General features: G+C 44.3%; 1 protein-coding gene across 1 annotated transcript in view; it reads left to right on the forward strand.

Moving 5' to 3' along the window:
• The first annotated feature begins 8,448 nt into the window (after positions 1-8,448).
• The window catches only part of kctd16b (potassium channel tetramerization domain containing 16b), an 86,268-nt gene continuing 69,336 nt past the window's right edge, over positions 8,449-25,380 (forward strand). The window contains exon 1 of the mRNA XM_071339565.1: positions 8,449-10,519. Within this exon, the coding sequence (XP_071195666.1) occupies positions 9,676-10,519 (844 nt within the window). The 5' untranslated portion in view covers positions 8,449-9,675. The remainder of the gene's footprint in view (positions 10,520-25,380) is intronic.

The raw sequence follows: 25,380 nt of genomic DNA on the forward strand, positions 1-25,380 counted from the left end.
TCCTGCATTGCTGGAAACTTCTCCTGCAACTGGGTGATCAAATTATGATCAGTCACCTGCAATGTACTGCATCTAGACTCTAAAAATGATGGGTTCAACTACACTTCTTCTAAGGTTTTTGGCACTGAAAATGTCCCCCAAAAGGTTATTCCAAGAACCCCATAGGAGGTGGGGTTCATCGAGGAACCTCCTTAGTTGGTGGGGGTTCCTGCAGGAAACTAAAGGCCCAACTGAAACATTTGGATTTGAAAGGGCAGCAGGTGCAGGCACTTAACTGAAATATGTTAAGATCTCAATTTAAGGGAAGGTTTGTCCCTTGTATGATCTAAATTGATCTTGTTTAATGATGATACCATCAATCTTTTCATATTTGTGCAAATCATTCTGAAACAGAAAATGGAAATCTATCAACAACAAGAATATGTAGGCTATAAGAATATGTTGAAGGCTAGCTGTATTGGGTGCAGATGACTGAACTGCTCACTTTTGTGTCTGTGTCTGCAGGTATACAGACGAGGAGGCATACAAAGGTATGTCAATTTGTATTGGTATGTTTACATTTTTTATAGTACAATTTTTTATTTATTTAACCTTTATTTAACTAGGCAAGTCAGTTAAGAACAAATTCTTATTTACAATGACGGCCTACACCAGCCAAACCTAGACGACTCTATGGGACTACCAATCACGGCCAGTTGTGATACAGCCTGGATGTTATGCTGATCACATTAACCATCCTCCCTGACCTCGTCAATGAATATCCCATAGGCTTCTACATTATGGACAAGGTATGTGTATGAAAACCATTATCAAAACAGGTTTTTTCATTCACATTTACCAGAAAAACCAACATATGAATTCTGTTGTGAGTGTGTTTTGTTAATCATCTGTATAATTACTATTTCACCCTCCCTACACCTCTGATGAATATAACAGGAAACCTGTTACGTCACCATGCACAGCAAAATCATTCTGGCTATGGATGCGGAGAACATCAATACATTAACATCAACATGCCAGAGGATAAACCCATTGGACTTGGGGCTCTGCTGGGAGTTTATCTCCTTTAGATGTTTTACTTCTGCTTTGCCACTAAAATCATAATAAACACTGACAACTAAAATATTGCGTATTATTATTAATAATAATAGGGGGGGGGGGGGGGGGGGGGTAGTTCAACCCCAAAATGTTCTTCAAGAGGTTCTTCAAGGATCCATTAAAAGGGGAGCTTTGAACAACCCTTTTAAAGGGTTCTTCAGAGAACTTAAAGGGCTTCCCCCACAGTTTCAATTTGAAGAACCCCTGTAGGATACTCAATAAGCCTTTTCTTTTTGGAGTGTATGTACAAGGACTAGAAACAGTATGTTGCACCCAGTACATCAGAGGATATACAGTGGCAAGAAAAAGTATGTGAATCCCTGGGAATTACCTGGATTTCTGAATAAATTGATCATCAAATTTGATCTGAGCTTCATCTAAGTCACAACAATAGACAAACATGGTGTGCTTAAACTAATAACACACACATTATTGTATTTTTCTTGTCTATATTGAATACATCATTTAAATATTCAGTGTAGGTTGTAAAAAGTATGTGAACCCCTAATGACTTCTCCAAAAGCTAGTCGGAGTCAGGAGTCAGCTAACCTGGAGTCCAATCAATGGGACGAGATTGGAGATGTTGGTTAGAGCTGCCTTGCCCTATAAAAAACACTCACAAAATTTGAGTTTGCTATTCACAAGAAGCATTGCCTGATGTGAACCATGTCTCGAACAAAAGAGATCTCAGAAGACCTAAGATTAAGAATCGTTGACTTGCATAAAGCTGGAAAGGGTTACAAAAGTATCTCTAAAAGCCTTGATGTTCATCAGTCCACGGTAAGACAAATTGTCTATAAATGGAGAAAGTTCAGCACTGTTGCTACTCTCCCTAGGAGTGGCCGTCCTGCAAGAGCACAGCGCAGAATGCTCAATGAGGTTAAGAAGAATCCTAGAGTGTCAGCTAAAGACTTACAGAAACCTCTGGAATATGCTAACATCTCTGTTGATGAGTCTACGATACGTAAAACACCAAACAAGAACGGTGTTCATGGGAGGACACCAAGTAAGAATCCACTGCTGTCCAAAAAAAACATTGCTGCACGTCTGAAGTTTGCAAAAGTGCTCCTGGATGTTCCACAGTGCTACTGGCAAAGTATTCTGTGGACAGATGAAACTACAGTTGAGTTGTTTGGAAGGAACACACAACACTATGTGTGGAGAAAAAAATGCACAGCACAGCAACATCATAACCTCATGTAACAGTATAACTTTAGACCGTCCCCTCGCCCCGACACGGGCGCGAACCAGGGACCTTCTGCACACATCAACAACAGTCACCCACGAAGCGTCGTTACCCATCGCTCCACAAAAGCCGCGGCCCTTGCAGAGCAAGGGGAAACCCTACTTAAGTCTCAGAGCAAGTGACGTAACTGATTGAAACGCTACTAGCGCGTACTAGCTAGCCATTTCACATCCGTTACACTCACCCCCCTTTCAACCTCCTCCTTTTCCAACAGCATCAATGAAACAGTATAACTTTAAACCGTCCCCTCGCCCCAACACGGGCGCGAACCAGGGACCCTCTGCACACATCAACAACGGTCGCCCACGAAGCATCGTTACCCATCGCTCCACAAAGGCCACGGCCCTTGCAGAGCAAGGGGAAACCCTACTTAAGTCTCAGAGCAAGTGACGTAACTGATTGAAACGCTACTAGCGCGTACCCGCTAACTAGCTAGCCATTTCACATCCGTTACACTCATCCCAACTGTAAAGTATGGTGGAGGGAGCATCATGGTTTGGGGCTGCTTGGCTGCCTCAGGGCCTGGACAGCTTGCTATTATCGATGGAAAAATGAATTCCCAAGTTTATCAAGACATTTTACAGGAGAATGTTAGGCTATCTGTCCGCCAATTGCAGCTCAACAGAAGTTGGGTGATGCAACAGGACAACGACCCAAAACACAGAAGTAAATCAACAACAGAATGGCTTCAACAGAAGAAATTACGCCTTCTAGAGTGGCCCAGTCAGAGTGCTGACCTCAACCCGATTGAGATGCTGTGGCATGACCTCAAGAGTGCGGCTCACACCAGACATCCCAAGAATATTGCTGAACTGAAACAGTTTTATAAATTGGAATGGTCCAAAATCCCTCCTGACCGTCGTGTAGGTTTGATCCGCAACTACAGAAAATGTTTGGTTGAGGTTATTGCTGCCAAAGGAGGGTCAACCAGTTATTGAATCCAAGGGTTCACATACTTTTCCCACCCTGCACTGTGAATGTTTACATGGTGTGTTCAATAAAGACATGAAAACGTACAATTGTATGTGTGTTATTAGTTTAAGCAGACTATGTTTGTCTATTGTTGTGACCTAGATGAAGATCAGGTCAAATTTTATGACCAATTTATGCAGAAATCCAGGTATTTCCCAAGGGTTCACTTGCTTTTTCTTGCCACTGCATGTTTCATCATGCAGTGGCATGTCTAAGAACACATGCTATATACTTAGAACACATGCTGTAATGTCCTCCATTGAATCTGGACTAGGCCGGATTATGAAGAAATACACAAATAATCACTTTTAAACAACACTCTGTCTGTCCTCCTGAACCTACTTTGGCCTTAAGACTGGACTTGGCATTGATATGTGAGCTTGTATGTAAAACTGCAGAAGTCTTCAAATATAATTGTCTCCCCAGAGCAGCAACACAGTTGTGGTGATAGAGATGTGGATGACTAAGCCACTAAAGCCAAGGCCCGCTCAACAGCTCTAATAGCAAGTTGTCAACCGCCTGGCTTATCGCACAGACACAATCCCCCCAATAACTCTTATCAGGTTCAATGATAAGTGCTAAATAAAGGGACATGCTGCCATCTATCTGCTTCTCAGATCTATAATCAGTTTTTCCTCCGAGGCGCCAGTTCCCCCTGAATCTCATCCACACGGTTCTGGAGGGGGCCCAATCCCCTGCTGCAAGTGGCTGAAAGCAGTGCAATGAAATGCAGAGGGATTAATCTGGGCAGGAAGCACAAGCAAGCATGCAGTCACGCATACACACACACACACACACACCAAATAATCCTGATTTGAATTATTAAATTATCATACATCATAGGCTCTGTCTAGAGAGATGTAAGTGAGTAGGGGGTTCTGTGTCTAGAGAGATGTGAGTGAGTAGGGGGTTCTGTGTCTGGAGAGATGTGAGTGAGTAGGGGGTTCTGTGTCTAGAGAGATGTGAGTGAGTAGGGGGTTCTGTTTCTAGAGAGATGTGAGTGAGTAGAGGGTTCTGTGTCTAGAGAGATGTGAGTGAGTAGGGGGTTCTGTGTCTAGAGAGATGAGTGAGTAGGGGGTTCTGTGTCTAGAGAGATGTGAGTGAGTAGGGGGTTCTGTTTCTAGAGAGATGTGAGTGAGTAGAGGGTTCTGTGTCTGGAGAGATGTGAGTGAGTAGAGGGTTCTGTGTCTGGAGAGATGTGAGTGAGTAGAGGGTTCTGTGTCTGGAGAGATGTGAGTGAGTAGGGGGTTCTGTGTCTAGAGAGATGTGAGTGAGTAGAGGGTTCTGTGTCTGGAGAGATGTGAGTGAGTAGAGGGTTCTGTGTCTGGAGAGATGTGAGTGAGTAGGGGGTTCTGTGTCTGGAGAGATGTGAGTGAGTAGGGGGTTCTGTGTCTAGAGAGATGTGAGTGAGTAGGGGGTTCTGTTTCTAGAGAGATGTAAGTGAGTAGGGGGTTCTGTGTCTGGAGAGATGTGAGTGAGTAGGGGGTTCTGTGTCTAGAGAGATGTGAGTGAGTAGGGGGTTCTGTGTCTGGAGAGATGTGAGTGAGTAGGGGGTTCTGTGTCTAGAGAGATGTGAGTGAGTAGGGGGTTCTGTGTCTGGAGAGATGTGAGTGAGTAGGGGGTTCTGTGTCTAGAGAGATGTGAGTGAGTAGGGGGTTCTGTGTCTAGAGAGATGTGAGTGAGTAGGGGGTTCTGTGTCTAGAGAGATGTGAGTGAGTAGGGGGTTCTGTGTCTAGAGAGATGTGAGTGAGTAGGGGGTTCTGTGTCTACAGAGATGTGAGTGAGTAGGGGGTTCTGTGTCTAGAGAGATGTGAGTGAGTAGGGGGTTCTGTGTCTAGAGAGATGTGAGTGAGTAGGGGGTTCTGTGTCTAGAGAGATGAGTGAGTAGGGGGTTCTGTGTCTAGAGAGATGTGAGTGAGTAGGGGGTTCTGTGTCTAGAGAGATGTGAGTGAGTAGGGGGTTCTGTGTCTGGAGAGATGTGAGTGAGTAGGGGGTTCTGTGTCTAGAGATGTGAGTGAGTAGGGGGTTCTGTGTCTAGAGAGATGTGAGTGAGTAGGGGGTTCTGTGTCTAGAGATATGAGTGAGTAGGGGGTTCTGTGTCTAGAGAGATGTGAGTGAGTAGGGGGTTCTGTGTCTAGAGATGTGAGTGAGTAGGGGGTTCTGTGTCTAGAGAGATGTGAGTGAGTAGGGGGTTCTGTGTCTAGAGAGATGAGTGAGTAGGGGGTTCTGTGTCTAGAGAGATGAGTGAGTAGGGGGTTCTGTGTCTAGAGAGATGTGAGTGAGTAGGGGGTTCTGTGTCTAGAGAGATGAGTGAGTAGGGGGTTCTGTGTCTAGAGAGATGAGTGAGTAGGGGGTTCTGTGTCTAGAGAGATGAGTGAGTAGGGGGTTCTGTGTCTGGAGAGATGAGTGAGTAGGGGGTTCTGTGTCTAGAGAGATGAGTGAGTAGGGGGTTCTGTGTCTAGAGAGATGAGTGAGTAGGGGGTTCTGTGTCTAGAGAGATGTGAGTGAGTAGGGGGTTCTTTGTCTCTGAGATGCTTCCATTAAGCCCCATCCATAGAGGGGCTGTAGTCTGAGAGGAAGCCAATGGTAAAGTAGATCTAGTAGATCTAGACCCGCTCCTCCAGTCAGTTGCAGGTGTCTAATGATGATAGATTGTTACAATTAACTAGGTTTTCCATCTCCCTCTCACTGAACAAAGCCTCTAAGTTTTGCAATGAGACAAGAGATGAAAGAGAGACAACAGATGGAAATGCAAGAGCATGATGTTGATTTGTAATGTACCTCATTTGAAACTGCCATACGCCTACTACACCAACAGCATAACAACTTACAGGTGGTCATCATAGGCCTTTTAAATAGCAGCACATGGAGTTGGTGAAGGCTGCATGCATATATTCATGATTACAGCCATGGCCTACTTCCAACTGAGTGCACAGAGGTCTCAGCAAGGCCCCCTCTCTGAGGAGCAGCAGGTCTGCAGAAATACCACAGGAAGACATTGAGTAGAAAACAAACATTTACAGCTCTACAGTCTTTTTTAAAAGAGGGCAATTGCATCTTCTCTTCTAATTACTGTATAGGCCTGTTGAAGTAACTGAGTATCATCCAGGGTCAAACTGCTAGAGCGGTTTTTAATCACTTGATGAAAGTTGCAGAGAGAAGTTCTTTTAAATATGAAGGTACCACTCCTCTCAGATGTAATGTGGCATATTGGACAGAACACCCATTTACAATGACTGCTGGGACTTCCAGTCATGTCCAAATCCAGAGTGAACTTTTATCTAACAAAGTAGTAGCAGTACTATCTTTTGTTTTGAAATGTAGGGTTAGTAGTTATCTTGAACATATTGTGGAGTTATTCCAGACATGGTCTATTTGGGTACTGTGAGCAATCTTGGCTTCTACAATCACTAGACCTTTTCAGCCTTATCCGTGAAAAAGTATCGCTAGGACAAATTATTTGTGTATCAGGGGCTCAATAATTGCCTTGTTCCCCCCAAACACTTCTATCCAAGATAACTATTCTACTCTTGTATCAGCGGATTTAGAATAACACTTAACAGACATTAACACAGACTACACTATAAAAATAAAAGGTTCCTGGAGTATCATTTAAGGGTTCTTCAAATTGAAACTGTGGGGAACCCCCTATACGTTCTTTCAAAGACCCCTTTTAAGAACCCCTTTTAAGAACCCCTTTTAATGGATCCTCGAAGAACCTTTTGAAGAACCGTTTGGGATTCATTTTTGAACTACCCCCCCCCCCCATTATTATTAATAATAATAATACCCATAACAATAACAACAATAACACAATATTTTAGTTGTCAGTGTTTGTTTAGGGGCGGCATGTAGCCCAGTGGTTAGAGCGTTGGGCTAGTAACTGAAAGGTTGCTGGATCGAATCCCCGAGCTGACAAGGTAAAAATCTGATGTTCTGTACAAGACAGTTAACCCACTGTTCCCTGGTAGGTCATCATTGTAAATAAGAATTTGTTCTTAACTGACTTGATTTTAGTGGCAAAGCAGAATAAAAAAATCTAAATATGAGGTAAAGTCCCAGCAGTATATCCTCTGACGTGTCGATGTTAATGTGTTGATGTTCTCCGTATCTATAGCCAGAATGATTTTGCAGTGCATGGTGATCAAACAGGTTTCCTGTTATATTCATCAGAGTCTGTGAACCCCAAAAAATGTAATTATACAGATGCACATTATACAAAACATGCACATGACAGTATCCATACCTTGGTTTTTGTGATGAATGTGAATGAAAAAACCTGTTTTGATAATGGTTTTCTTACACATACCTTGTCCATAATGTAGAGGCCTATGGGATATTCATTGACGAGGTCAGGGAGGAGGATGGTTAATGTGATCAGCATAACATACCAATACAAATTGACATACCTTTGTATGCCTCCTCGTCTGTATACCTGCAGACACAGACACAAAAGTGAGCAGTTCAGTCATCTGCACCCAATACAACATATTCTTATAGCCTGCATATTCTTACCTCTTTGTTGATTGATATCCAAAACAAGATCAATTTAGATCATACAAGGGACAAACCTTCCCCTAAATTGAGGAGATCTTAACATATTCCAGTTAAGTGCCTGCACCTGCTGCCCTTTCAAATCCAAATGTTTCAGTTGGGCCGTTAGTTTCCTGCAGGAACCCCCACCAACTAAGGAGGTTCCTCGATTAACCCCACCTCCTATTTGGTTCTTGGAATAACCTTTCTGGGGCAATTTTCAGTACAAAGAACCCTTGTTGAACCCGTAATTTTTAGATTGTTTAGTACGCTGAGTTTCAACAAACTTCAACAAAGAATGCCAAAACGTGCACGTGCCGCAAACTATAGTGGCGCGTCGCTGTCCAAGATGCCAGTGAGCCGGTGGAGCTGTCCGTGGTCCTGAAACGAGGAGCGTTTTGTTTCGGAGCGTCGAACATACAGCGAGTGGCGCTGTTGCATATTTATCAGAAAGTTGAAGTTAACGGTTAAGGCAGTAGCTGTAAGCAACACCAGACCTTTCAATTGCAGTTCAAATTGAAACTGTTTAGTAGGCCTATTTATTTTTGATTATCATGGCTTACTCTGGTTGACAACCCTACGGCCCATTCCATCCGAGCCTGAAATTGTTTACGTTTTAAATACTCACGAAAACCTCTCACGGACTGAGCTAATGGAGAAATGATCGCACTCGGATTGGGTGTTGGCTTTTGAAACCTAGTCTTATTAGGCTCATTTTCAGTTGGCACACGACTAACCTATACTGTAATTTTATCAGAGGTCGAAATAACAAATGTGAAAGGTGGATTTCAGTATATTCAATATATATTTCAGTATATTCCTTTAAGATTATGTAATTATTTATTACCCATTATGGTTTATCCCTGCACCGCTGAGGCAACATCAGCTGAGACGTTTTTTTTACGGGCACCACCCTGCTTGGAGGGGACCGGGAGAATCGTTTCATCTCCTCCGACAGCTCCAGCTATCCAGCCTTCAGCGCGCGCACGTCCATGACAAAATGAGTGCCTCGGACCGCTAACAGCACAACCTCAGCACTGGGTTTGTCTCTGCAATTGGATAGATTTCAATCTGGACCAGGTGTTCTCAGTAATAGGCTACTACACTACATGGCTCCTTAGGGCGGAGTGGATTCAACCCATGTGAAGTTACTATTTTTCAGACAGTCTTTTTCATCAGCAAGACCAATTCCTCGTGTTCAAAGGAAGTTAGAGATAAAACGCTGGTGATAACGATACATTTCCCTTTGGACTTTAGAAGTTGTTGGGGGGAGTTTTTCTATTTAATATATTGTAGATATATTTTGAAATTGATGTAGAGTATTATCTATATTCATTTTGCTCTGGCAAACAGCAGCAAGACAGCTGATGTTCCGTTTGTCAGCGTTTTTTATGTTATCTGGCCGCGGTGATTCTCATGAACCTCAGTCATTTCCCTCGGTAATGTTCTTCTCCCAGGGCCAATGGATGCAGAGCAACTGATGCACGCTGGTAAGGTGCAAACCTTTGATGCGTCCGTATATTTTTTTGTACTCTCAGAACACAGATTTGTCAACTGCACAGCTCTGTCAATTGTACATTTTGACGGGGGTCTCTTGGACATCCTCCACTAGGCTATTATTCGACGACCACTAGGACTGGTAGGTGAATGACTGGCTTTATAAGGCTTCTTTATCAAAATCTACGTTCAGTGTGTTGAATTGTTAATTGTAGCTTTTTTAAAATGAATTAAACACCAAGATACCTTGTTTTATTTCAAGTAAACATTGAGAGCAACTTTTGGACTTCAATCCACCATCTAAAATTCGGTGGAGTTTTTAGTCATTCATGACGGAAACAATGGCATTAAGTGGAAACTGTAGGACTAACCCTACGTCAAAAGAACAAGGATCTGTTCAGAATAGTTTCCCAGATGTTGTAGAATTAAATGTCGGGGGACAGGTGTATTACACGCGTCATGCAACGTTAGTAAGCACCCCGAATTCCTTGCTGGGCAAAATATTCTCACCTAAGAAGGATGCCACTAATGATTTGGCGCGGGACCCTAAGGGACGCTATTTTATCGACAGAGATGGATTTTTATTTCGATATGTGTTGGACTACCTCAGAGACAAACAAGTTGTACTGCCCGACCATTTTCCAGAGAAGGGGAGGCTTAGGAAAGAGGCGGAGTACTTCCAGTTGCCAGACTTGGTCAAACTATTGACGCCCGAAGATTTAAAACACAGTCCAGACGAATACTTCCACAGTGATTTTGAAGATGGTTCTCAAGGCAGCGACCACAAGATGTGTCCGCCGTCGTCACTGGTTCCGGCAGACAGAAAAAGTGGATTCATTACGGTTGGGTACAGAGGCTCTTGTACAATAGGCAGAGAGAGTCAAACCGACTCCAAATTCAGAAGGGTCCCACGGATTTTGATTTGTGGGAGGGTTGCGTTAGCCAAGGAAGTTTTTGGGGAGACCTTGAACGAGAGTCGAGATCCGGACAGGACACCGGATCGATATACTTCCAGGTTTTACCTGAAGTTCAAACACCTTGAGAGATCCTTTGACATGCTGTCCGAGTGTGGTTTCCAGATGGTTGCCTGTAACTCTTCAGTCACAGCGTCATCCGTGAATCAACACACAGAAGACAAGATCTGGTCAAGTTACACTGAATACATCTTCTATCGTAAGTGGCTTTCGTTTTTACCAGGTATCAGTTTAACTACACATCCCATGTCAAATAGTCCTCCAAGTCACCACTAGAAGGCACACTTGTTTCACAGGTTTCTCCCAGGTATTCTGCTTTTGAAGTAGCTCTGAAAGTGGTCACACACGCACAAGAACATGATGCACAGAGATAGTCACTCAGTCCCCGGCTATGAGTGCCAGTGATCAATGCGTGCCAAACTGTGTATCTTATGTGGAAATGGTATGTTCCAATCCACCCTGTAAAAAGACAACTGAAAACAGCCTTCCTCAAGTTGAGTAACATCATGTGTATTGTGAGTGCTAGTATGTGTTGACAGTCTGTCTGCCCACTCTGGAACTAATCTAAATCGATTTAGCTCCTTTTAATTGGGTTATATGAGTTCCCTCTTAGTGCTCTGTTGAATTCCCCCATGGGCCTAAACCCATTTGTTCCCAGATATTCCTACCTGGGAAGTGCTATTCATCCTCCATACTGAGTGTGCTGCAGTCTCTCTTCCTTTCTCTCCAAGCCATCATTTGGAGGCAGGGTAGGATGATGGGTTTTATAATGGCTCTCATAATATTTTATGGTGCAACAGAATACCACAGAGATGAAAGTACATAATGTGTTCCTTTGCTGCAAAGGCTCTGCCAAAAGGTGGAACGCAAAGCAAGCTTATACTGTGACTGCATTCCACTCTGAGCTCATAAAACATATTGAGACCATTTTTTAAAGCATATACTGTAGATACTGCTGTGTCATTAAGTTGAAGGGAGATGTTATTAGACTTCCAATGTTGGGAGCATTCTAAGTATCTTGATTAACAGGTGCCACAATCTCGAGATTCTCCAAGTTATTCCTTCAGAAAACGAGCAGATGCTATTCCACAGCAGGTAAATCTGTGTCATGAGTCACACAGTTCTGATGAGTAGCATGCAATTGTCACTGTCTTGTCTACACAAACGCAAGTTCTAGTGACACCCTGTCTATTTGTCAATGAGAGTATGCTCCGAAGACCTCTCCTTGTTTACAGTGAAATAACATTGCTTTCTGGATCCGGTCAACCAATATTTAGCTGGTGAGTGCACACAGGAAGTTTGTAAAGGTTGAAGGCACCCAGTGGAATCAATGAAGTCAGTGACAGCCTCTTGTTAGTCTTCTCTCCCTCTCTGGCTCCCTGGCACGCTCCTGCTCCCCCGTCGCCCCTGGCAGAGTGCACCAGTTGCCTTTCATAGGCCTCACTGCTCCGTCTCGGCGGCTGCATCGCCTGCTATCCCTTGCAAGCTAATTTATTTACCAATTTGTCGCATGGTTAGAGTGATTGATAATCAATCATTTGCAAAGACATTATGAGGACTCACTGCTAGGGCCTGCATGTCGAAGACATAATAAATCATGCTATCATTTTTGGTGGCAAAATAATCATTTCTAAACTGTTTGCAAAATTATTAATTTCGCCCGGGCCCCTCCTTTTGGTGTAAATGTGTACATTAAATGATTACGTTGGAGAAGATTCTGTCATTGCGAACGACCTTTCATATGTTGACGGTAAGTCGTGTGACAGGGAACTCTATTAGCTTAGAACACACAAATTAATAATTATCCTGTAATGTGTTGTGGCAGGTGGGTGGCAGGGTGCATGCCATCATTTGTGACCCGACACTTTCAAGACCTTAACACCTCATCAGAGTGGAATCATAAAAACACACATGCACCGGTTTCAGCTGGATCAAGGTGCTAAAAATAATGAGCATTTTGCAGTAAAATGTTGGTGTGACATTTTGGGATGGAGCCCTATGCCTGTTTCAACCGATTTGCTTAGCTGGAGAAAAGGCATGACAGCGCAAAGACTGCTCTTAATAGGTGCAGCTGCTCCACAGTCCAGTCTGTCAGGGGAGCAGTCACCAAGCCCAAAGTCTGCATTTTTCAGACAGAACCAGGGAGGCAGGGGAAGAGAGGAGAGAGGAAGGATATCTGCATAGGATGGAATGGATTGTCTGGCTGGCCCTTGACCTGCTCTCCAAACTGTGTAATGACTGCAATCACAGGCCCCAAGGCAATCCTGGGAACTCTGGAGATGCTGTGCATTTGACTAAGAAAGACCTGTTGAGGGAGAGATTGCACAGTGCAAACAACCTGCTCCCACGTCTCTATCAATCCATTTCATTTTCTGACGTTTTCTATGCATGGTTGTATGCACAGTGGGTTGAAAAGGCGGATGCCTCTGCTGTTGTGATGGAGTAAGTGCTCTCTGGTGCAGCAGATAATGGGACAAAGAGTTGCTGGAGGGACTTCACAAATACGCTGATGCTGCCATGCATAGCGTAACACTGGGCACTTGGCTTTGGCAGAGTATTAAAAATAACATAAGCATTTGTTTAAAAAAAGCTTACATCTCAATGACAATTTTGAATAAATACGTGCATATCATTGCATTATTGGATATCTGTTGAGGTTAGAGTAGGTGCTCGATAAATCCTCTCTTGCAATTGATGCACTTAAACAATCAAATGGTAATCAGCATCTAAATGTAACTTAGAGGAAGGAGACCTCTGATTTATATACACAGCATATCCAAGTCTGTCTGTAGACAGAAATAATTTGTGTCCAGAAATGTCATCTTTATCCAAGGAAGTACATGTCACCAACTATAAGAATAACAAAGGACACTTTTGAATGTGGATATCCATGGTGATGAGACTATTCCTTACAATACTGACCCTTTATACCCATTAAACTTAAATGGCCAATCTGCACTTTTGAATGTGGATATCCACATGGTGATGATACTGACCCTTCATACCCATCTAACTTTAAGTACCCATCTCAACTGCTTGATACTGCACAGTTTTGGAACCCATTTCGCCAGAAAGTGGCCATGACGTCTCCCATTTGGAGAGTAGAGTTATTCTTGTTGTAATTCTAGAGGAAAATAGTGCAATGGGCCCACCAATGTTAAAATGAGCCTTTAGAGAAGATTATGCTCTCCGCTTACTTTAACACGTTTACGTTGCTCTGGTGTGCTGAATCATTTCTACCTATAATGGAACTGTAGAGATGTTCTTGAGAATGTAATACTTGTGTAGCCAATATCAATTTTATGAAAAGCTATCCAGCGTCTTAGGCTTGGGGCAGGACAATATTGTTTCAAAAATGTTTATTTCAATAGAATCCAAATGAAGATTCCACCAAGATTTGACCAGTAGTTCTTCCTTGATGGCATATCTTCACATCCATGTATTACATAACAAATGCAAATATTTCACTCAAAAGCAGGGATGGGCAACTCCATTCCTCAAGGGCCTGATTGGTGTCACACTTTTGCCCCAGCCCCAGCCCCAGCTAACACACCTGACTACAATAATCAACTAATCCTGACCTTCAGTTTAGAATCCAATTAGTTTAATCATCTGTGTTTGCTAGGGATGGGGGGGAAAGTGTGACATCACTCCGGCCCCCTAGGACTGGAGTTTCCCACCCCTGATCTATAGCTCGATGACCTTTGGCATTGTTGATATGGATTTGAGTAGTATTGCAATGGATCAAGATTCTAGTAAGAATACAACCCTTAATCCTGAAAACTGAGCTTCATATGCATCTGTGCATATGTGGTCCTGGAATATATGATTTTCCAATCTTCATGGATGACAGAGTTTGTTTTTTAGTCTCACTGTGTGTGTTTGTGATAGTCCAAATGTAGGATGTTAATTTTATCACTCTTTTGTTGATGAGAATTTTACTGTACTGCAGGAAATGCAGATGAGCTTTGAGATTTACATACATTTACTAAAAACCAACACTAACACACAGTTATATTAACAGTATTGTACTTTTCATGTAGCCTACTTTTGGCTAATAGCCTAACCACTGATCAAGCAACAAGGCGGCAGGTAGCCTAGTGGTTAGAGCGTTGGGCCAGTAACCGAAAGATTGCTAGGTTGAATCCCAGAGCAGACAAGGTGAAAAATCTGTTGATGTGCCCTTGAGCAAGGCACTTAACCCTAATACCTCCAGGGTTGCTGTTGAATGTCAAACCCTGGCTGTGACACTGCTCTCTGGGGGTCTCAGGAAGAGTGGGAAATGCAAAAATCATGTGTGAAATAGGACAAATATAAACACCCACCATATTGTTATGGACTAAATGTTCAAATCCTGTCGCTGCAGGATTATGTTGCTGTGACAGTATAGGTCAAATTAAGATCATACATTTGTAAACTACTGTAGATGTTCCAGCTTTGAAAGTCCCCTTACATGTTTCAAAGAGCTACATAGTGAGCCTCAGGGAAATCTCCTATGTACTTTGAATTTTTCAAAGTTTGCACTTGAGCAAACGTATAGAATATTTAATTTGTTTGCATCAGGACTCAGGAGGCAACTGCCTTTAGACCCAGCTTTTTGAATACTGTGAGAAGTCAGCGGGGCCATGGTAAAGATACCAAACATGCCCCTGAGGTATACCTCTAATTGTGAGATCAGTATGTTCAGCTCTGTTGATGGAGGCCCAAGGTGTTGGTAATGTATTCAGGAGGGTGTGCGTGCCTGTGGAGGGCAATGTGTGTGTGTGTGTGTGTATGTGTATGTGTATGTGTGTGTGTGTGTGTGTGTGTGTGTGTGTGTGTGTGTGTGTGTGTGTGTGTGTGTGTGTGTGTGTGTGTGTGTGTGTGTGTGTGTGTGTGTGTGTGTGTGTGTGTGTGTGTGTGTGTGTGTGTGTGTGGAAGAGGCAGCCAGAGCAGACAATTATCAAAATCCATCACCCCTGAATCAAATGTTTGCCCATTAGAGATGTTACAGGCTGACATTTCTGTGCAGAGCTACCGTTTAATCACTACGCCGTCCTCCACGGTGCTGCCAGGATGTCTGCAATCAGCACACATCCTGTCCAGCAGAGCGCCGACCAGCGACATTGTAGCTGGACCCACAGCAATTAGCCTGCAACACAAAAATGGTCAACACTGGTTAAGCTCTTAAAACTGTGAAGCAGGGAGATAATCGCAGATACGTATAAACGTGTAAATGTATATGTTGTAATGATCTGTCCTGATCTGTACCAGCGAGGGGCCCAGATCCTTCCTCCTGATTATATTGCACCAAGGTCAACTGAAGGACGACTTAATTGTTTTGATTCATTGGCTTCAGAGAGTTTTTTTCAGCTCTCCCTCTTGACTTCAAAACCCACTATTGAGTGGCTCAGCTTCTCCCCACATTCCTCCTCTCATGTCTGGTTTCCCTTCAACTCTTACAGAGGGTGAACTATTTCCTTCGACTTGCAGAGACAGACATAATGCTAACGGCCACGCTAACAGCCACCACGGTAACAGCCACCACGCTAACAGCCACCACGGTAACAGCCAACACGGTAACAGCCACCACGGTAACAGCCACCACGGTAACAGCCACCACGGTAACAGCCACCACGGTAACAGCCACCACGCTAACAGCCACCACGCTAACACAACCTGCTGCATTAGTAGTTCCAGAAAATGTTTGTCTCATTCCCAGGCAGCTTAATGCACTGTGTAACTGCACTAAGAGCTGCAGAACAGATGCACTCTGCAGTCCAGGGAGTTTAATGCCACTCGATTCTCGTATCAAGCCTTTGTGCTCTTTCTGTAGCATTTAGAGCATGTAAACGCTGTGCAGATAGATAGGTGGGCCAACTGTGCAGATAGATACCTGGGCCGACCGTGCAGATAGATAGCTGGGCCGACTGTGCAGGTAGATAGCTGGGCCGACCGTGCAGATAGATATCTGGGCCGACCGTGCAGGTGGATATCTGGGCCGACCGTGCAGGTGGATAGCTGGGCCGACCGTGCAGGTTGATAGCTGGGCCGACCGTGCAGGTTGATAGCTGGGCCGACTGTGCAGGTAGATAGCTGGGCCGACCGTGCAGGTAGATAGCTGGGCCGACCGTGCAGGTAGATAGCTGGGCCGACCGTGCAGGTAGATAGCTGGGCCGACCGTGCAGGTAGATAGCTGGGCCGACCGTGCAGGTAGATAGCTGGGCCGACCGTGCAGATGGATAGCTGGGCCGACCGTGCAGGTGGATAGCTGGGCCGACTGTGCAGATAGATAGCTGGGCCGACCGTGCAGATAGATACCTGGGCCGACCGTGCAGATAGATAGCTGGGCCGACCGTGCAGATAGATAGCTGGGCAGACCGTGCAGGTGGATAGCTGGGCCGACCGTGCAGGTGGATAGCTGGGCCGACTGTGCAGGTGGATAGCTGGGCCGACTGTGCAGATAGATAGCTGGGCCGACCGTGCAGATAGATACCTGGGCCGACCGTGCAGATAGATAGCTGGGCCGACCGTGCAGATAGATAGCTGGGCCGACCGTGCAGATAGATAGCTGGGCCGACCGTGCAGATAGATAGCTGGGCCGACCGTGCAGGTAGATAGCTGGGCCGACCGTGCAGGTAGATAGCTGGGCCGACCGTGCAGGTAGATAGCTGGGCCGACTGTGCAGCCGACCGTGCAGGTGGATAGCTGGGCCGACCGTGCAGGTAGATAGCTGGGCCGACCGTGCAGGTAGATAGCTGGGCCGACTGTGCAGCTAGATAGCTGGGCCGACCGTGCAGGTAGATAGCTGGGCCGAACGTGCAGGTGGATAGCTGGGCCGACTGTGCAGATGGATAGCTGGGCCGACTGTGCAGATGGATAGCTGGGCCGACTGTGCAGATGGATAGCTGGGCCGACCGTGCAGGTGGATAGCTGGGCCGACTGTGCAGATGGATAGCTGGGCCGACTGTGCAGATAGATAGCTGGGCCGACTGTGCAGGTAGATAGCTGGGCCGACCGTGCAGGTGGATAGCTGGGCCGACCGTGCAGGTAGATAGCTGGGCCGACCGTGCAGGTTGATAGCTGGGCCGACCGTGCAGGTAGATAGCTGGGCCGACCGTGCAGGTAGATAGCTGGGCCGACCGTGCAGATAGATAGCTGGGCCAACTGTGCAGGTAGATAGCTGGGCCGACCGTGCAGGTAGATAGCTGGGCCGACTGTGCAGGGCTATAGTTGGGCCGACTGTGCAGCTGGATAGCTGGGCCGACCGTGCAGGTAGATAGCTGGGCCGACCGTGCAGGTTGATAGCTGGGCCGACCGTGCAGGTAGATAGCTGGGCCGACCGTGCAGATAGATAGCTGGGCCGACCGTGCAGGTAGATAGCTGGGCCGACCGTGCAGGTGGATAGCTGGGCCGACCGTGCAAGTAGATAGCTGGGCCGACCGTGCAGGTGGATAGCTGGGCCGACCGTGCAGGTAGATAGCTGGGCCGACTGTGCAGGTGGATAGCTGGGCCGACCGTGCAGATAGATAGCTGGGCCGACCGTGCAGGTGGATAGCTGGGCCGACCGTGCAGGTAGATAGCTGGGCCGACCGTGCAGGTAGATAGCTGGGCCAACTGTGCAGGTGGATAGCTGGGCCGACCGTGCAGGTAGATAGCTGGGCCGACTGTGCAGGTGGATAGCTGGGCCGACCGTGCAGGTAGATAGCTGGGCCGACCGTGCAGGTAGATAGCTGGGCCGACTGTGCAGATAGATAGCTGGGCCGACTGTGCAGATAGATAGCTGGGCCGACTGTGCAGATAGATAGCTGGGCCGACTGTGCAGATAGATAGCTGGGCCGACTGTGCAGATAGATAGCTGGGCCAACTGTGCAGCTAGATAGCTGGGCCGACATCTACTGTGTGCATGACACAAGTCATTTTTCCAACAATTGTTTACAGACAGATTATATCACTTATAATTAATTCACTGTTTCACAATTCCAGTGGGTCAGAAGTTTACATACTGTAAGTTGACTGTGCCTTTAAACAGATTGGAAAATTCCAGAAAATGATGTCATGGCTTTAGAAGCTTCTGATAGGCTAATTGACATCATTTGAGACAATTGGAGGTGTACCTGTGGATGTATTTCAAGGCCTACCTTGGAACACTTTCTGTCTCCCAGAAATGAACGTACTTTGGTGCGAAAAGTGCAAATCAATCCCAGAACAACAGCAAAGGACCTTGTGAAGATGTTGGAGGAAACAGGTACAAAAGTATCTATATCCACAGTAAAATTTTCCGGTTATCGACATAACTGGAAAAGCCGCTCAGCTAGGAAGAAGCCACTGCTCCAAAACCGCCATAAAAAAGACAGACTACGGTTTGTAAATGCACATGGGGACAAAGATCATACTTTTTGGAGAAATGTCCTCTGGTCTGATGAAACAAAAATAGAACTGTTTGGCCATAATGACCATCATTATGTTTGGAGGAAAAAGGGGGAGGCTTGCAAGCCCATCCCAACCGTGAAGCACAGGGGTGGCAGCATCATGTTGTGGGGGTGCTTTGCTGTAGGAGGGACTGGTGCACTTCACAAAATAAATGGCATCATAAGGAAGAAAAATTATGTAGATATATTGAAGCAACATCTCAAGACATCAGTCAGGAAGTTAAAGCTTGGTCTTAAATGGGTCTTCCAAATGGACAATGACCCCAAACATACTTCCGAAGTTGTGTCAAAATGGCTTAAGGACAACAAAGTCAAGTTATTGGAGTGGCCATCACAAAGCCCTGACCTCAATCCTATCGGAAATTTGTGGGCAGAACTGAAAAAGCGTGTGCGAGCAAGGAGACCTACAAACCTGACTCAGTTACACCAGCTCTGTACGGAGGAATGGGCCAAAATTCACCCAATTTATTGTGGGAAGCTTGTGGAAGGCTACCCAAAACGTTTGACCCAAGTTAAACAATTTAAAGGCAATGCTACCATATACTAATTGAGTGTAGCTTCTGACCCACTGGGAATGTAATGAAAGAAATAAAAGCTGAAATAAATCATTCTCTCTACTGTTATTCTGACATTTCACATTCTTAAAATAAATTGGTGATCCTAACTGACCTAAGACAGGGAATTTTTATTCGGATTAAATGTCAGGAATTGTGAAAAACTGAGTTTAAATGTATTTGTCTAAGGTGTATGTAAACTTCTGACTTGAACTGTATATAGCTGGGCGGACTGTTCTCTCCAGTATTGGAGTATGCTGCATTTCCAATGATTTCTTTACTTCACCTGAAGCGTGCAGAGCCGGGGGCTGATGGGTGAGTGCTTTTGTTTTAGTCTCTCATTGCAGCGCTTCATTACCTCATTATTTCCACCTTAGCAGTTACTGGCGCTGTTCTACTTCACAAAAAAACAAACAAAGACAAATGTCCACATTGTGTGGACAATAAAGTTTTTCTAATTCTAAATTCAAATTTTTATGACTGTGTCATTGTGCCATTGCTGCCCCACAATGCAATGTTACCAAGTCTATTTATGTAGAAAGGAGTGAGATGCAATATTGCCTTGGCTTTCTGTGTGAATGTAGTGGCTTTCCGTAAGGTTCACATTACTTGCTCATATAGATATGGCATTAAGTGTAGTATACACTGTTTCGGGTTTTGAATTCTACTGTCAACAGTTGCAATGGTGAGGTAAAATCAGTCCTAGATGATTTACAACTAAATAAACGCTTCCTATTGAGAACCTTCAATTTGACAGTTTGATACAATTGGAAGCTTCTAGATCTTTAGATAAACCATACTGCATTTCACATACACAGCTGAAGTACATGACTGTAGATTGTAAGGTAAACCATATTGCATTTCATATACACGGCTGAAGTACCTGGCTGTAGATTGTAAGGTAAACCATACTGCATTGCACATACACGGCTGATGGAGCTAATTGACATGGCTAGACTACGGCTTATGCTGTAGTGGACAAGGACAAGGAGGAAAGTCAGTGGAGGTGCTCTCTGTCTGTCTCCTGCCTTATCTTACTTTATACATTATTTTACAGTTGATGAGGGGATTGATGAGGGGATGCTGTTTGTTCCTCTCTGCAGCTCCTGAGAAACTCTCCTGAGTGCAGAACTGATTTCCTCTCGACCCCTCTGTGACACAGAAACATGGCCCAGATTGTCACCGTCAATCATGAGATTAAATTGTCACCCTGTCTGTCTGTATTTGGTAGACAGTAAATGACTGCAGAAGAATGGCTCAGCTTGTCATCGCCTTCGCACAATAAGTTCCCATTAGACCCCAGCCAGCTGGGAGTTCCTGGATCACCCACTCACTGGAGGATCCCTTGAGCTATATTGCAGGAATACGGCTATTGACTTATTCCCATGAGCTCATGAAGGATGCGGTTCTAGAATGGGTGGGTTTTATGATGTGAATTGGTGCATCTTCTATACTCTCCATACTCAACTTTTTCTTCTTAATTTTTTTACTAGGTCGGGCTTCGACCCCTGGTATCATATAAACACACATAAGACATGGAATAATGCATAGAATTTGTGGAAATTAGCTTTAAAAAAGCAAAAAGATCTCTGCCCCATGCAAAATGTGTAGAATTGCGGGAAATTAGCTTTAAAATAGCAAAGAAATCTCTGCCCCATGCAAAATGTGTAGAATTGCGGGAAATTAGCTTTAAAACTGCAACATTTTCTCTCCGTCAGCAAGAGGGGTGTGAACAGTCACATGGGTTGCAAGGTGGGGGTTTGCTACTATGCCGATAAATTACATTATCCATCTGGACCTTCGCCACCGAGGAAATTTGTGTGACCGGACCTTCTGAAATAGTACTTGAGTACCCCTGTTCTATACTGTATGTAATTCAGATTTTTCAAGTTCAAGTTTTATTTATTAGTCATATCTACAGGATACACATGATAATGTATACGCTGTACAATGAAATGCTTACGTGCAGATAATTCTGATTTGAAGCTAATAAAGTACATAAAAACTGAATTGATGCCTTTTTGAATTCACACCCGATAGTAGACATTTAGAAATAGTAAACTGTGTAGCTTTGTAGCTATAGATACACATATAAAAGATAGTGTGCTGTGGATATTCAGAGATTTTATGTATATTTAAATGTAAATTTGAATTGAATGCGCAATCATAATTTAATTATGTTACACAGCTGATGTGTAGTTCAGTGCAGTATATAAGTGTCATATAACATCTTACTGAAGTTTTACTGGTCATTACTTTATTTATTAAGTTATTCCCTATGAATCTTCCTTCATACACAAGCATTATGTGGATCATAAATTACAAGGTCACAAGGTTCGTAAAAAGTAAGAAATCACATCTAACGTTATCAACTCATATTTCGTATATTTAGAGTACAATTGATCACCTGATGTGTGCCCTCTGACAGGTTGGGAAACTGCTTGGCAAATTGCCTGAACCTCCCACCCCTCTGGGAGACCTTATAGAAGAAAACCAATTTGAGAGAAATTCAGTAAACAGTGAATAACACAGGGTGCAGATACATTCTCTCACTTAAATGTGCAATATGCAGAAATCGCTCCACCATTTCCTGGTTGCTAAAATTCTAATAGTTCGCCTAATTTCAGTTTATGTGACATGTCTTTATATTTATGTCTGTAATAAAGCCCTTTTGTGGGGAAAACCTCATGTGAAACCTTCCAGCCATAATGGACTGACTGGCAGGATCGGTGCCAGCCTGCCAGGGAAATGCTCTTTTCAAAAAGCCACAGTCGGCTGGGCTCTGATGGCTGTCTGGAATGTAGCCACATTTAACATACAGTAGAATGTGGGGAGATAGATAATACCTGAGCTGTGTTTTCACTTCAATGATGCAGTAATAAAAATTGCCTGAAAGGGTCTGAAGGAAACTCTCTATCCAGGAGCCCTTCAGAAATATAACCTTGAGATGGAGAATGACATCAAGTCTCCGTCAGCATGCCTTTAAAGGACAGATAGGTTTGGCTTGAAATATTGTAAATTGTAATATCTCTGCTGATGGCTGGACGAATTGTCTGATCTTTTGTAGAAATATTACAGTGGAGGTAAATTACATTTTCTTGGTACGCAACCGGGACAGCTTTGTGGGCAGCATATAGAGGAGATGCGAGTTTGATTATAATTGTGCCGTGCTCAGCTTGCTATTATGACCCACCTTGAAGTCTACAACAGTGTGAAACTGGCTGTGCTGCCCCTGTTCTGTCCCAAATGTCATCCTATTCTATATAGTGCACTACTTCTGAACAGGGCCCATAGGCCTCTGGCCAATCGTAGTAGACTATGTAGGGAATAGGTTGTTGTTTGGGACACATCCCTGTCGAGGAGCTGTCTTAAGGAATCATTCTCTTCTCTCAGGGATGAGGCATGATAAACACCCTGGTTCAGAACATGAAAGGAAATTATGACTAGGCAGCAGTAATTTAACAAACTGCAATTAAGAGTTCTTGCATTAAATATGTCCAGGGCTTTTAATTCAGTCTGGCAATTTAATTAATTTCAGGAAACCACACACTTTTTGACAGGTACTGACCCCTGAGAGAGAGGTTCTGGTAGGTTTGCACTGGTATGTTTTGGTAGAGCATGTTCCCCTTTGGACTGCTCCTACTCACCCATCACATGGTGATTCAGACATGATTTATATCTTAGTCATTTAGCAGACACTCTTATCCAGAATGACTTACATCTGCTTATATCTTAATATTTTTTCATACTGGTCCCCCATGGGAATTGAACCCACAACCCTGGCGTTGCAAGTGCCATGTTCTTCCAACTGAGCCACACGGGACATTTAATGTTCTTATTTTGTAGGGGCCTGTCGCTCAGGCTTATATACCTCACTGTGACAAAGCCATAACTGCCGTGTAGATTTGGAGTAAGGCATTTTCCACGCACCAGAAAAGAAAAATAGCCCATTATATGAAGATGTGCAGCAAGGACAAGCATGCTTACCTATACAACTCTTTGATATAACGTAATGATAAATAGTAAGTGTTAAATCATCCCTAGATGATGAAACAGAAGATATCTCACTGTCCTGCTGTCACCATCCAAGCACATCTTCTCACAGATCTTACTGTATATAGAATGGCTGTGGCATAGATAAACTTAAGAAAAATAATGAACTCCTTGTCTGATACAGTCTTACAGACATAGTTAGTAGGCCTGAGATATGTTTTCCATGCATGTTTATACACATACAATATACAGTGTTTCATTAAATAAGTGAGTGAATTTGGTTTAGGCAAAATGAAAAAAGAACAGCACATTTCTCTATAGACAGAAAACATATTATTATGGTTAAACACTGAAAATATTTAGTGTGATGACTATGTGACTGATGCTCAATCACATCGGAGACAAAATAACTGACAATATAATTGCTTAAAAAAACTGTAATCCTGGTGGAAGCAACCTTGCACTCAAACAGTAGAAATTAATTAGAAACTGTTTTCAACATCAAAAAGAATAAAGAAACATTTATATATTTCTTCTAAGCAAAATGTCACTGAGAACCCTAGAGGTTTGCTGAGTCCGTTGTGCTACACAGACTATGGGTCTCTGCTTTTCCTCCAAAGCTCCCATTAACATCAACTCTCCAAATGTCATCCGTGGGAGGTCCAGCAACCGTTATGATCAATGTTGGGTGAATATCATCATGTGTGATTATTCCCTTCAAAATTGTTATATGCTGTGGCCATATGCTGTGGTTATATGCTGTGGCCTTTTGTGGCCACTTCCCAGTCCTGACCAAGCATAATACCTTCATACTACTAATGTGTTAGAATGCAGGTGTAACCGATGTGAAATGACTAGCTAGTTAGCGGTGGTGCGCGCCAATAGCCTTTCAAACGGTGACGTCACTCGCTTTGAGACCTTGAAGTAGTGGTTCCCCTTGCTCTGCAAGGGCCGCGGCTTTTGTGGAGCGATGGGTAATGACACTTTGTGGGTGACTGTTGTTGATGTGTGCAGAGGGTCCCTGGTTCGCACCCGGGTCGGGGCCGAGGGGACGGACTGAAGTTATACTGTTACATTGATGCTGTTGACCCGGATCACTGGTTGCTGCAGAAAAGGAGGAGGTTGAAAGGGGGGTGAGTATAACGGATGTGAAATGGCTAGCTAGTTAGCGGTGGTGCGCGCTAATAGCGTTTCAATCGGTTACGTCACTCGCTTTGAGACCTTGAAGTAGTGGTTCCCCTTGCTCTGCAAGGGCTGCGGCTTTTGTGGAGCGATGGGTAACGATGCTTCGTGGGTGACTGTTGTTGATGTGTGCAGAGGGTCTCTGGTTCGCGCCCGGGTTGGGGCGAGGGGACGGACGTAAAGTTAAACTGTTACACAGGAAGCTCTAGACGTGTGGATATATCTGGCATTAGTGCAATGAAGATTTTGTATTAGCCTTCTGTTCACAAACGTATCTGCTTACTGTTCACTTATTCTGCGAGTGTACATTTGAAGACAAATGTTTGCAGATCATAGTCTTGGCTAATGGGCACACAATTCCCTCTACTGCATGAGAATGCCTGAGTCAACAATCGCCTCGTCTCAACAACTCTTTCCTACCAATGAGCAGTGGAACAGTGCTAGCTAAGGACAATTATACTCTCTGGAGGCTCTTTGCTTTGCTGTGCTGTGAGGAGAATGTGTATAAGTGGACACGTGAGGAAGGCTGATGGCCGTGGCCGTTATAGGCGTTGGTGGGATTGAAGGTCAGTATCAATTGAATGAAGATGTCCTCTCCAATGCTTCTAGTGTAAACAGTTGTAGGAAACCCGGTTGGCCCAGAGGACTCGGTTTGGGTGGCAGGGGATGTACATTGTAGAGGATTCCTCGATGACATCTGTGTTGAACTCTGTCTTCCTTACCCAAGGAGCTGGAGCTAAGGAGGGAGGGGGCAGGAGAACTCCTTTGAGGGGAAGATCCAGTAGCTTCATTGATTCTCTGTACAAGCTGTGTGAAGACCAGGGTCATGCCATAAGAAGACACTTGGGTACATTTTGAATCACAGTTTTAGGGTTAACAACCATTTAGGGTTAACAACCAACAACCATTTTTACTGGCAA

This window comes from Salvelinus alpinus, chromosome 13 (genome assembly GCF_045679555.1).
Source record: "Salvelinus alpinus chromosome 13, SLU_Salpinus.1, whole genome shotgun sequence".
NCBI lineage: Eukaryota > Metazoa > Chordata > Actinopteri > Salmoniformes > Salmonidae > Salvelinus > Salvelinus alpinus.